Source organism: Puma concolor, chromosome E3 (assembly GCF_028749965.1).
Source record: "Puma concolor isolate L17-30 chromosome E3, mPumCon1.1.hap2, whole genome shotgun sequence".
NCBI lineage: Eukaryota > Metazoa > Chordata > Mammalia > Carnivora > Felidae > Puma > Puma concolor.
The window spans coordinates 5488413-5501798 of record NC_141682.1 but is presented as its reverse complement, the minus strand read 5'-3'; the positions used below and the strand labels follow the sequence as shown (position 1 = coordinate 5501798).

Here is a 13386-nt window from a genome sequence, read left to right as displayed (position 1 = left end):
AAGCAAAGTGCCCCCCAGGCCTTTTCAGCTCGTAGGATAGTCAGTTGGTAGTATCCATTCTCCGATGTGCACTTCCCTCGGCCTATTGAGCCCTTCTTCCACTATCTTCCATGGAATTCTTGGTGTGTCATGACGTAGTGTGGCTCACTTCTTTGTGCCAAGTACTATGCATACAGTGTATCAGTACTGGCCACTGGAGGCCCTTGACAAAGTGTTAGATCTGTATTGTGGGAGGGTGCCTCTATATCCCTTATTACCGCTCCCCTCCTCTTGATCGAGCCCCTTGAGATCCATTTACAGGATTACTTACGGTCCTGCTGGTGTATATCAGCCAGGCCCTGGCTACTTCAATGTATCATTCCTCTCCTCCCTAAGTAGGCCTAACATTTATCCAATCGGGCCATACTGAGACCTAACCTTAGTGACGGTCTGGTGGCCATGGGGCCTGTGGGCAGATCCTAAAGAAAGCACTGTATTGTAGAGTACTTGTCTCATTTGAGGCTTCTGCCTCGTCTTTAGGGTGGGGGGCTGGGCTGGGCCACTTCTGAAAGCCCAAAGGGTTCAGAGCAATCTGAAGTTCATTGTGGTTAACTTATCGTTCCTAGTCTTGGTGTTCTACCTCTTCTTTATCTGAGCCCTGACTTTGGTGTTGGAGACCGACCGTGGCTGAGAAGTCAATCACTTCTTTCTTTTTTTTAATTTTAAAGTTTCAGTTATTTATTTTGAGAGAGACAGAGACAGTGTGAGTGGGGAAGGGGCAGAGAGAGAGAACCCAAGCAGGCCCCATGATGCTCGTGCAGAGCCGGAAGCAGGGCTCAAATTTTCGAAACCGAGAAATCACGACCTGAGCCAAAATCAAGATTCGGACACTTAACCAACTGAGCCACCCAGGCGCCCCTTCGAGTCCATCACTTTAAAGTTCTGCTTCTTCTAAGTGGACCCCTGGGCCTGGTCCTCAGGACTGCCTGTCCTCTGACTGCAGATGATGGTTGCGACAAGGCATTAAAACATCTCTCTGGCTTTTATGCTTTGCTTTATATTGATGACTAACTGCCCAGGACCTGCCATGCTCCTTCTTTAAAGGACCAGTCATCGAATTTCACAGTTCTTTCAATGACTTTTTTCCCCACATTCCCAAACACCAGGGAGATTGAATAGGCCAGGCTATGCCCTTCTATCCACCTCCCATCCCATCTTCCCCTGGGTGGGATTTTTATACAGCTTCATGGCGACCAGTGTCTCACCTGTCACCTGGAATCTTATCCTTAGACTCTGCTTCCTGGGACCTTTCCTGGTACCTGCCATCTTAAGCCAGGCTTGAAACAGAATTCAGATGCACGTACTATATGAAGGGTGTGCTCTGGAGGGAAAGGGAAGGAAGAGGGCAGGGAAGGAGTCAAGCAGGGTTGTAGTGGAAGACGAACTTCTTTCCGATCCGACTCGACCTCTGGAACCTGCGCTGCACCGCTAGTTGGGTCACAACTTGAGGCAAGGCCTTTCAGGACCTCTTTGTCAGTAGGCCACCGGTGTAGGCTGCAAGGGGGGTGGGGGGGTGGTGGGAGGCAGAGTCAACTTCCGCATGAGGCAGCTCCCCCTTCAGCCAGGAACAGCTGGTGAGAGAAGGGGCAGCTGTGACTTATTAGCAGCTAACACTCAGCAGCTGGGAGGGTAAGGGGTGCATCAGCGGGATAAAGGGGATCTGGTGGGGCATTTACAGCACCCGCTATAGGCTCCCTAAGCGTCTGGAGGTTCTCGCAAAATCTAATGTATCACTGGGACACTTTCTGTTCTTTATCTGAATTGGGAGGTGGGGCATTTGGGGTGAGTTTGCCTCCAGCATAAAGGCAGTTTTGATAAAGGCAACAGGCTAAGTAATCTCTGTAGGTCACACAGTTTGTCAGCACTGAGGCAAAGTGAAATCTCCAAATAGTGCTCACTTTGTGGAAGAAAACAAGTTTCTGGGGCAGTTTGGCTTACTATCTCAGTTACAGACCAGCTCATGGACTTCCTAATATCCCTTGCAACCTCTCCACTTATGTTGTCAGTCTGTTATAATAATCGGGACTCAAACTCTTTGGAGGAAAAAGCCCTCTGCTTTCAAGGCACAGAGGAGGGTGGAGAGGGGTCAGTAACCCCGCCCACAAGAGCCTGTCTGGTAGAGAACGCTAAGCGGTGGTGTTGTAAAAAGCCCCCTTTCCTATCTAAGTTGCTCAGGTACTGTATTAAGAGGAGGGCTGTAGGGCAGCTTGTCAATGGAATGCAAAACGGAAAATGAAATTAGAAGGCAAACGTCTCCTGTGACTTCCAAGGGTAGCAGTTTGAACTACCACAAGACTTAGGTGAATATTAAGGATCTGGCTCTTTAATTCCTTCTCCTTCTGTATTTAATCATCTGAAAGTCATTTGGGGAAGGCAAGTAAATTACTGCGTCCATGCCTATGGCCCTCCTGCTCTTGCAGACCTCTTATTAGTGTTGAAAGGGCCACGAAGGTGCAATTCCATAACCATTCTTCATCAGGAAGTTGCGGTGTTAATCCCAAAAGTGGGCACTGAATTTTGGAGGTTTGGAATTCACCTTTCCCCTTTTTGTGTCCTCAAACGACTTCAGTGTTCTGCTCCAAGCACACAGGTGATACTGTAATCACACAAGTGATTTCTTTCCATAACAATAGTGAATTAAGTGCCACCATAAAAATGTGTGGTCTGTAGGGGGAGCAGTAAGATTCTGATGGGGGTTCAAGCAGGGCTTCTAGAAGCAGATGTAGGAATAGGGTGTTTGTAGGAAGATGTCTCTTCGGGCTGGGACACACACAAGAGGAAAGGCCACCAGGGCTTCAGTGTCAGGTGAAGGAGTTTAGACTGTTCTGTGGGTCGAGAAGAGGCAGAAGCAACGTCTGACCTGTGTTTTTGCAAGATCAAGGATGATCACGGAAGTCACAGAAAAATAACGGTTGAAAAGAGAGTAAAGACTAGCAGGGGAGCAGAAAGGAGACTGAGGGAATGGGCGTGGCGAGGAGGTAGCCTCCGGGAGGGTCCGGGTCACAGTCCCAGGGTAGGTGGGGCGGGTGGGGCTTGGTGTAAGGGGTTAGTTAGGCCACGGGAAGGACTCAGGTTAGTGTAGGAGTGCCTGGTCCTTAAAGCAGAGAAGGTCCTCCCAGGACCATCAGGGAGGAGCGGGGACGCGAAGGAGAGGCGCGCTGCAGCGCTGAATTAATTAGTTCTCGCCGTGGAGACATCCAGTAAGTGGTGGGGAGTATGGATCCGGCACTGGGGAGCAAGACCTGGTCTAGTTGCCCCAAGGAGTGTGCAGTGCTTGGATGAGGCGCAGTCCAGACGGGCTGGGCAGGGGCCTGGCCTTTTCCGCAGCCAGGTTTCAAACCCTCCCCTCCCGGTCACGCAGTTTATGAAGTCTGCGAGCTGGCGCCCGGCTGGCTCCGGCGTCCTTAAATGCTGGGTCGCTAGGCCGAGGGACGAGTGCCGCAGGGGTAGCGGCGCGGCGCGCGCGAGAGGCTCTCCCCGAGCCACGTCCGTTTGGGGGGCGCCCAGGTCCGCCGCGTCCCCGCTTAGGCCGGACGGGCCCAGGAGCAGCCAGAGCCTGGCTCGGGCCCCGCGGCCGCCGCGCGCCGCTCGATCCGCTCCCGCCGACGGCTCGGAGGGGAAGGACCGCCCCGGCCCGCGCCGCGCGGCTTGGCTCGGCCAATCAGCGCGCCCCTTCCGCGGCGCCCCGGCGCTCCAGTGACGCGCGCGCCAGCCTGCGCCCGCGGCGCTTTGACGACGGCCCCTCCCGCGCTGGCCCGGCCCGTTAGCTGAGCGCCGCGCCTCTTGTGCGACGGCCCCTGGGCGGCGGCGCGTGCGGGCGCGGCCCTGGCGCGCCCCCTGGCGGCCCGGCGGGGCGCTGCGGGCGCGGCGCTGACCCGGAGGCGGCGGCGGCGGTGCCCGGATGGAGGCACGTCATTGTCCCCCGCCGGGCGGCTGGGCTGTGTGCGGCGGCGGCGGCGGCGGCGGCCGAGGGGGATGGAGCGAGCGCCGAGCCGGGTCAGGTAAGCTCCCGCCTCCTTCCCGCCCGCCGCTGGCCGGCGTGGGGCCCGCCGAGCGCCCCGCTCGCCTCGGCCGCAGCTGGCCCGGCCGCCCCTGAGCCGGCGCGGCCCGCCGGGGACTGGCGCGGCCCCTCGCCCGCCGCCCCCTCCGCAGCCGCGGGCCGCCCGGGACCCCGCGGCGCCGGTGGCAGCGCCGCTTGTGCCGGCCGGGCCAGGCCGCTGGGGAGGGGGCGGCGGCCGGGGCGGTCGGGCGCCGGGAGAGCCGAGCTGCGCGGGGAGGCCAGACCCCCCTGGTTGCTATGGACACTGCCCTCCCGCCCCCACCCGGCCCCAGCCCGCCCCCTCGGCCCGTGGGCCGGGCCGGGCGGGCGGCTCCGGGGCGGCCTGGCCCGCACGAGTCCGCCCGCGGTGGGCGTGTGCCGGCCGCCGGCCGCGGAGCCCGGCGTCCCCGGCCCGCCCGCCGCCCCCCGCGTGGCTGCCACCTCCCGCCCCCGAGCGGCCCTCGGAGCCCCGGGCTCGCCTCCCCACCCCCACCCCACCCCCCAGAGACAGACAAACTTTCCCACCCCGGCGCCCCTTCGCGGCACGCCGGTCGCCCCTCGCGGGGCCGTCCACCTGGCTCCGCCACCGAGTGTCCGAGTTCCCCACGCCGGCCGCCGGGGCGGAGCGGGCACCCTCGGGGGAGGCGGGGGGGGGGGGGCGGAGAGGAGGGGCCGGCCGCCCCGGCGGCGCGTCCCCAAAAGCGTGTGCGCCTCGGTCCTGTTCTTTATTTTCGGGGCAAGAAGAGCCAGGTTACCTGGAGGGGGTCGCGGGAGAGGGTGATCAGTTTCAGATGTTTGAGATGAAAATTTGACGGGACCGAAGTTTTACAATCTAGGACTTTCACCTTGTTATAATGAATGTAGTAGACATCACTTTTGTTGAATAGCTCTTTTCTGTTCAGGGAGGCCTCAGGGTTTACTTGTTTAATGGGGAAACATGTTGGTTATTTAAAGTGGATACACTCAGGTAACAGTAAAGCTGGTCGAGAAACTGTTTCGTTAACACCTCTTTTTCAAGGTAACAGCAGTATTACAGGTTCTCATGCATTTTCGTGGAGTCTCCGGATTTTTGAGTTGTAAATTTTGAACCTATAATTTTACTCTTTTGACTATCACTCATTCGAAGTGCATAGGAGATAGGAATAATCAGTTTTACTGATTTGTTTTTTATTTAAGGTCAGTTTCGCTTTCTTTTCTTATCACTGAATCAAGTCCACAGTGGTTTGTAAGGGTTTAAGGCTAGTCGTTTCATTTACTGAAAAGTAATTGAAATCAAGGCTGTTATCTTTTTTAAAGCTTGTGTGTTTTCTTCTTAAGTAGAAATGTTACAAGAACGTGGATTACATTGTTTATGAAGAAGCAGAGTGTATCAGTTTCTTCTTTCTTTTTTTTTTTTTTTACATATATTGATATTGTTACCTTTATGTGGAGTGCTACAAGGTTTAAAACAGCCATATGCTTATTTTTAAAACGAGAAAGAATAATGCATTCTGGTATTTGATAGAAATATCATTTAAGGGACTGAGCATTTAAAAACTTTTGAATAAAGGATTGTAGTTAAAGCAAAGGAAACATTTGTAAAGCCGATTTGTTGTCTCATTCCTCCCGGCACATCCAACCTTGATTCGTGTACTTGTTTATTTCACACATGGTTTTGTAACTTTTTGTATATCATCACAAGATGCTGAGAGAAGTTTTAACTTTTCTTTGAAGTAGTTGCTTAAAAGTCCTGATATAACAGTGACTCTTAGAAGCTGTACTGAGAGTAAAGAACACGTAACCGTATGAATCTTATGAGTCTTAGGTTGTATACAGTATTGCTTGGCTTCTAGAAGGGTTATCTCTGTAGCAGACATAATTGAGTTTGATACTTGATGGTTTTAGAATAAGTAATCATTGGCTGAATATACAAATGAAGACAAATGGATAGTTTGGGTTTGTTTTCCCCAAATTATAATGGTAAATGGTTATTGATGATTGAGTAGTAGGCTTTCCTTAATTATTTTCATTTAAGACCCCCCCCTCCCCCATGGCAATCAGAGCAAGTAAAATGGCTTTATTTGGTCATTTGTTAATGATTGTCCTGAAGGGATGTTTATCCTGGGAAAACCGAGGTTTTTGCTATTAAATGTTATTGTAAATAAGGCTGAATTAACCTTTCCTCAGTACTCTGTTTTGGCTTTCTTCTTTTTGCTCCTCCTCTTCCTCTTCTTTTGTTTTCTTACTCTTGCCTTCACTGTGTTCCATGGAGTAGACTTTATTTGGATAACACAGCTCAAGCTTTCCTCCTGAATGAAGATCCTGTATCTTAGATTGACTTACAATTCATTTCTGATTTTATTAAGATCTAATCTAACGTCTACTTTTTTATTTCTACATAAGATCCCCAAAATTTCTCAAGGTTGTGCTTTGGGGGGGGGGGGCTATAATTATGCCGTAATTTTAAATTACAATAGAATTGAAATAGAATTGAGGCTTTTCTTTAAACCTTCTTGTGAGCAGACTGTGCACCACAGCATTTGTTGAGGTGGCACACATGTGGATGTTTATCATCCTTCAACTTGACTGTATTGAATATTTTTTAAAACACGTTTTAAAGGCTATTCCTGCTTCAGAGTAGAAATGAGATACAGTATGTGAATGAGATAGTGTATGCAAGTCACTGAGCACAAACCGGTGCTAAATGCAAACGCTGGTTCCTTCCTATCCTCAGGATTCATTCGTTTGTTGGGCACATGTGGGGAAAACGTTCTGGGTTCCAGGTCAGGGGATAGAAATGCAAGCATGATGGGGAGCAACGGGTGGAGCCCCCGTGGAGTAAGTCCGGGCGGAAGCGCTACCGCAGAATCCGCACCAGGCTGCCGTGGGGGCCTGCGGGAGGGCTTCTGACCCGGCCTTGGGGGACGGATGTCGTCAAGGAAGACGTCCCAGAGGAGATGGATTCTAAACTGAAAAGTGGAAGTGTTAACCGGCCGGAGGTGGAAGGATGGAGGGGAGTTAGGAGAGGAAGAACTGCGAGGGAGAGCCCAGAGAGAGCAGGTGAGAATGGAAGGTGGGGAGTGTGTGGAGAGGTTCCCGGGTCAGGCAGCGACAAGTCTGGGTGTTAAGATGCTGGGTGGGGGGCGCCAGGCCAGGCCAGGGAGAAAGGGTACTTACGGAGGAGTGGCACACGAGATTGGGTTTCCCTGGGCAGTTTACATTCCTGTACTCCGTTGACTAGGTCCGTAGAGCTGGAGGGAGCCCTAGCCGGGGATGTTGGGCCGGGTGCCTTGTCCTAGGGACTGACTAGTTTGGGTCAGAGTCGCTCCGTTTTATAGACCCCGTGGAGTCTGTGCAGTCTCTCACAGGTCAGGTCCATTATGAAGTTTAAGTTATGTGTGTTCATGATTAACACAGTGTCCAGCACATAGAAAATGCTTAATTAGGGGCGCCTGGGTGGCGCAGTCGGTTAAAGCGTCCGACTTCAGCCAGGTCACGATCTCGCGGTCCGTGAGTTCGAGCCCCGCGTCGGGCTCTGGGCCGATGGCTCAGAGCCTGGAGCCTGTTTCCGATTCTGTGTCTCCCTCTCTCTCTGCCCCTCCCCCATTCATACTCTGTCTCTCTCTGTCCCAAAAATAAATAAACGTTGGAAAAAAAAAAAAAAAAAAAAAAAAAAGAAAATGCTTAATTAGTAGTAGCCCCAGGATTGAGAAATAAGATCCAGAGAGAAAACATAATTACTTTTATAATAAGTATTTGTGTTCAAGTTTGATGTCAGTAATGTTTTATGCTATGGGCTTCACTTAAAAAAAGTCGTGTACATACACCAAATAAATGAGCCTACTCAGAAAAAATTTTCAAATGTGAGACTTCCTTTTTTTCTTTTAAGTTTATTTATTTTGAGAGAGAGAATGAGCGAGCAAGGGAGGGGCAGAGAGAGAGGAAGACCGAATCCCAAGCACGCTCTGTGCGGTCAGCCCAGAACCCCATGCGGGGCTCAGTCTCACGAACCGAGAGATCATGAGCTGAGCCAAAATCTAGAGTCAGATGCTTAACTCACTGAGCCACCCAGATGCCGTGAGACTTGCTTTTTTTTTTTTTTTAAATGTGTTTCAAACAAGTCATTTTGGACTTTAAGCTCAAAATTAAAGCTAGATTTTTCTCTTCATGGAGTTGAGATTTTTCCCTGATGAATTCTATATGAAATTAAAATTGAGTCAAATGGATTGGCACATTTCACATGCTAGTTTTAAGCAATAAGGAAAAAATATGTAGGTTCTTGGTAAATATACAGAATTGGAAATTGAGGTACCTGATTATAAACAGAAACGTGAGACTTTTAGAGGTCTTGGAATAGAATGACAAGATCTAATCAAATATTTCATTGAAGGGCTTATACTTAAAAAATGCTGACATGTTTAGATGAGCACAGTGCTAACTGTCCCAAGGAAGTGATTTCAGACCTAAAAAATACCTCTGCCTTTATATTACGGTGACTTGTTTGACAGTAACGAAGTGTGGCTAGGATAATTTTCTAAGATCTCATAATAAAGTAGATTCCTTTTCTCACTTTATGAAACAACTGTATGCGTTTCGTCTTTTGCAGAGTTGAACAATGACCATAGTTGACAAAGCTTCTGAAGCCTCAGACCCACCAGCCTATCAGAATCCGCCTGGCAGCTCAGAGGCGGCCTCACCTGGAGACATGGATGCAGGTTCTGCTAGCTGGGGGGCCGTGTCTTCGTTAAATGATGTCTCAAACCACACGCTTTCTCTAGGACCAGTGCCTGGTGCTGTAGTTTATTCCAGTTCATCTGTACCTGACAAATCCAAGCCGTCACCACAGAAGGATCAAGGTACTACTTTTTGGAGACAGGAACACTCCAAGAAGCTCTTGGATAAATGCTGTCCGTTGGTCGGTAGTTTCAGAGAGGGGTTCCTTTTGCCAAGATAGACTGCCACCCGAGTGCCAGCAGTTACGTTATTTGACAGGCGTCCTTTTCCTGTGCTGCTTGCTCCTGATTCGCTAGGTATCGTAACAGCGCAGATTATGTTTAATTATTAAAATATTTGTAGTTTCTTTTGTTACTTATTTTTTGAAGGATAAACTTTATCTTGGTGAGATTTGGGGTGGGCAAGCCTTTGGTTAACTTGTCAATTAACCATAGTTCCCTAAGTAGATGTCTGTGTTTTAAAATTTCAAAGACATTTTTTAAAATGGTTGCATTTTATCAAATGGCTCTACCCAACCATGGGGTGTTTGTTTGTTTGGTTTTGGTTTTTTGGTTTGTGGGGTTTTTTTGCCAGTTAAAATCATCTGTGGTGAGAAAGTTCTTTGAAAGAGAGGAGATAATGTAAATGTTACATTTGTTAAAACTCACCGGGTTAAATGAGACATTGACGCTTTAGTGGGTCCTTCTGAGACTTGTGAATTTGGAGCTTTGAAATGCAAAGAAAGTAGATTCGGTCCTGCTCAGATCGTCGTTTGGCTTAGAATAATGTGGCTCTTAATGCCCTTTTGCACCCTCATCGTAAATGTGATATTGTGAGGTGATTTGCTGAAGGTGTTTGGTGGGAGGAAAATTTATGTCACAAAATAAACAGTGTAATTGAATGTTGCACATAGAGTTTAGAGACCTTCACCAGCAAGACTTTCCCACAGAACTTCTTTTCGCTGACTCCAGCTTCCTGTTACTTGCTGGGGCTCCTTTCTCCTCCTCAGGCCTTACCTCCCATCACCCTGCCATGCCCTTTTGGGAGCTCTTCCCCCACTCTCTGGGGACTCCTTTCTTTTTTCCTGGTTTTGCTTTCCATTCCCACTGAGCTGAAGCCTGTGTGCACTCACACTCATTAATTTCTCTTTTAAAATGGAGAATCCTCCATGAAGGCATTTCAGCATCTGGCGGCACCAAGGACATGGCCAACTTCAGAAAAAGTAGTCTTCGCATGGATGATGGGGAACTTTCCTAAATAAGTTGTTTTTTGAGCTTCACCTAAGTTCCTTTAACGTGGTTATCATTAGTAATCTGTTTGTTATAAGCCTTGAAAATAGAAAAACAAAAACCTTTTAGACCACGTACAGCGTACTTGTGAATGTCAGTAGTGATGCCCAGCAGCCTAAGTTCAGACCCGGTTTCCTTCCTGGTCAGATGGGGATGACGTCACTACCAGGTCTTAGAATCGAGACTGTTTGACAGCTACTAAGGACTCTGTAAGCGCATTGCTGGTGAAGAGGGCAGTGATGGTGGTGGTGGTACTGAGTAGAAGCATCCGCAGCAAATGTTACAGAGAGTGGACTTTGCATTTTGTATGTATAGTGGTGGCAAACTTTTAAGTAGATGTAAAAGTAATTATAGTGGGCTCTCATGCAGTGATCAGTCAGTTTTGACATTTATCAATTCATAGCCAGTTATACCCTCCCCCATTTACTCCCCTCGCCAGCATTATAAAGCGAGCCCAAGACTTCGTATTTTATCTATTCATATTTTAGTGTTATACATAAATAATCATTTCCTAAAAATTAAAACATCAGGGCGCCTGGGTGGCTCAGTGGGTTAAGTGTCTGACTTTGGCTCAGGTCATGATCTCATGGTTCGTGTGGTTCGAGCCCCGCCTGGGGCTCTGTGCTGACAGCTCAGAGCCTGGAGCTCCTTCGGATTCTGTGTGTGTGTGTGTGTGTGTGTGTGTGTGTGTGTGTGTGTGTGTGTGTGTGTGTGTGTGTGTCTCCCTCTGTTTCTACCCCTCTGCACTCTCTCTCTCAAAAATAAATAAACATTAAATTAAAAAAAAAATAAACCATCTTTATATTAAAAATCCCGTCAACATTAAAATTTCTCTGATTGCCATATACTTTTTTTGTAACAGCTGGCTTGTTGAAATCAACGGACAAGGTCTATACTTTGCATTTGGCAAGTGTCTTTAAGTTTTTTTTTTAACATCCCATTTTGTCCTTGCAATTTACTTATTGAAGAAAGCAAATTATTTAGATTTCCCACATTCAAGGATCTTTCGCTTATTTATTTTTTAAATGTTTATTTCTTTTTTTTTTTTTCTTCAACGTTTATTTATTTTTGGGACAGAGAGAGACAGAGCATGAACGGGGGAGGGGCAGAGAGAGAGGGAGACACAGAATCGGAAACAGGCTCCAGGCTCTGAGACATCAGCCCAGAGCCCGACGCGGGGCTCGAACTCACGGATCTCCGACTGCGCCACCCAGGCGCCCCAAATGTTTATTTCTTAAAGAGAAAGCACACGTGTGTGTGCAGGAGGGGCGGAGGGAGGGAGGGAGGGAGGGAGGGAGAGAGAGAGAGAGAGAGAGAGAGAGAGAGAGAGAGAGAGTGTGTGTGTGAGAGAGAGTGAGTCCCAGGCAGGCTCTGTGCTTTCAGCACAAGCACCACATGGGGCTCGATCTCACGAACCGAGAAATCATGACCTGAGTCAACATCAAGAGTCGAATGCTTACCGGATTGAGCCACCCAGGCGCCCCTCTAAGATCTGTCTTTTAAAACGTCCCTTTCTTCCCTGTATTTCTGGTTAGCTCGTAGTGACCTAATCCTGATCAGATTCCGTTTGATGTGTTGCTGTTTATTTAGCTTGAGAAGCATGTAAAGCTTTGTTTTTAAATATTTCTTGTTTGTTTTTCTAGCCCTAGGTGATGGCATTGCTCCTCCACAAAAAGTTCTTTTCCCATCTGAGAAAATTTGTCTTAAGTGGCAACAAACTCACAGAGTTGGAGCCGGGCTCCAGAATTTGGGCAACACCTGTTTTGCCAATGCAGCATTGCAGTGTTTGACTTACACGCCGCCTCTTGCCAATTACATGCTATCACATGAGCACTCCAAGACATGTAAGTGTTCTGGGTCATGTTACTTGTGTGGTGTTGTGGCGTGCTAGCCTACTTCCATTTTTCCTGTGCGGGGAAAGTGAAGACTTGAGCCAAGAATTCTACCATCACTAGGAAATTGGTTCTCTTAGAAACCATTGAGGAGGACTCTTAAGAACTGTACTCAGGTTGCTTCAAAAGCGTTTTGCACCTAATTTGACCTGTGAAGTTGTTTAAAAAGAAACATATTTTATCAGCATTTGGCATTTCTGAACCCCCTGCTGGCTTTCTACACTTGCTAAAAAATGTGACATAAATGTCTGCCACCGACAGCTCGGGACAAGCAGAGTTCAGAAATGCTGCCTCTCCCGGTTTCCATCCTGTACTGTAAGGCTTGATTCAGTTACAGGCTTATAAGCCTTCGTGGAGAGGAACCTCCTGTTACGGCCCCCAGCCTCCTGGAAATCCATACAGGACTTTCCCTTTGGTATGTGAGCTCAGCTTTCAACCTGAAGGGCAGGAAATCAGTTAAAATCTGTCTTGAATAGGTGACAACCAGCTCAGTGGTTGACTAGTGGAATTCAGAAGTTAGGACATAGCCAGTTTTTGAGGTTTGACCTTGTAAATATATCGTAAACATCCTTCATCCCTTTTAAGGGAAACCTCCCTGTTCTTTGATCTACAGTAATACTGAGATTTGTGTGTGTTCAGGTGCTGTTCATTAATTATCAGGGTGAGAACGCCTTTGGTTTCTTTTCGAATGGTTCTTTTTTTTTTTTTTTTAATTTTTTTTTTCAACGTTTATTTATTTTTGGGACAGAGAGAGACAGAGCATGAACAGGGGAGGGGCAGAGAGAGGGAGACATAGAATCGGAAACAGGCTCCAGGCTCTGAGCCATCAGCCCAGAGCCTGACGCGGGGCTCGAACTCACGGACCGCGAGATCGTGACCTGGCTGAAGCCGGATGCTTAACCGACTGCGCCACCCAGGCGCCCCTCGAATGGTTCTTTAATTAATAGAGAATTTAAACTGGTTCTTTTAAAACTGTTTTCCCCCCAAAGAGCAAAATAACACTTGTAAAGAATTTGGAAAGTACAGAAAATTTTAAATAAACCAAAGGAAAATCACCTAGAATCTCACTGCCCAGAGGTATTTGGTATGCCAAGGGGTTCTAAGTTACAGAACGAACGTTTTGTTTGCCCTCATTTTCTCCCTTCTGAGTTCATAATTCGTTCCCCACAGACAGCTTTCCCATCACTTTTGCACTTAATGAAAGTAGGGTGTGGATGAAAACCCAGCACTGGCACCTGGACAGTGAGAGACAGGACCAACACAAAAATTCAGAAGCTCCGGGTGTCCAGAATTGGGTGCCTGTCTTTTATGCTATTGGTAGTTTTCTCTTTCTTTCTGTTTTTCCTTTGTTTAGGTATATCAAGGCATAATTACGTATGTAATTCAGGTACATTTGTTTATTATACGTAATTATATATGTATTTAGGTACATTTA

At 48.3% G+C, this 13386-nt stretch overlaps 2 protein-coding genes across 4 annotated transcripts in view; one reads left to right on the top strand and one right to left on the bottom strand.

The window, feature by feature from the left end:
* USP42 (ubiquitin specific peptidase 42) overlaps positions 1 to 13386 on the top strand; it is a 73206-nt gene that overhangs the window by 18822 nt on the left and 40998 nt on the right. Inside the window, exons 1-3 of one of the 3 annotated variants that reach the window (XM_086691866.1) lie at positions 3907 to 4040; positions 8664 to 8913; positions 11703 to 11903. In XM_086691866.1, the coding sequence (XP_086547992.1) occupies positions 8673 to 8913; positions 11703 to 11903 (442 nt within the window). In that variant the 5' untranslated portion in view covers positions 3907 to 4040; positions 8664 to 8672. Of the gene's footprint in view, positions 1 to 3906; positions 4041 to 6559; positions 7118 to 8663; positions 8914 to 11702; positions 11904 to 13386 lie in introns of those variants that run through there. The other 2 variants (XM_086691867.1, XM_086691868.1) reach the window with 2 other exon arrangements.
* Positions 80 to 6325, bottom strand: LOC147572894 (uncharacterized). Its single transcript, XM_086692775.1, has 4 exons — positions 6304 to 6325; positions 3282 to 4327; positions 1245 to 1360; positions 80 to 844 (listed from the first exon to the last, which is right to left on the bottom strand). The coding sequence occupies exons 1-2, from the start codon at positions 6323 to 6325 to the stop codon at positions 3564 to 3566; spliced, it is 786 nt and encodes a 261-aa protein (XP_086548901.1). The 3' UTR covers positions 80 to 844; positions 1245 to 1360; positions 3282 to 3563.

What these genes read in the sequence shown, in the direction of transcription:
- LOC147572894 (XM_086692775.1), bottom strand. Translation starts at nt 6,325, where the DNA reads ATGGAACACAGTGAAGGCAAGA. An exon ending in GGAACACAGTGAAGGCAAGA is followed by an intron (nt 4,328 to 6,303) that starts GTAAGAAAACAA and finishes CATAGCAACCAG; the next exon opens with GGGGGTCTGGCCTCCCCGCG.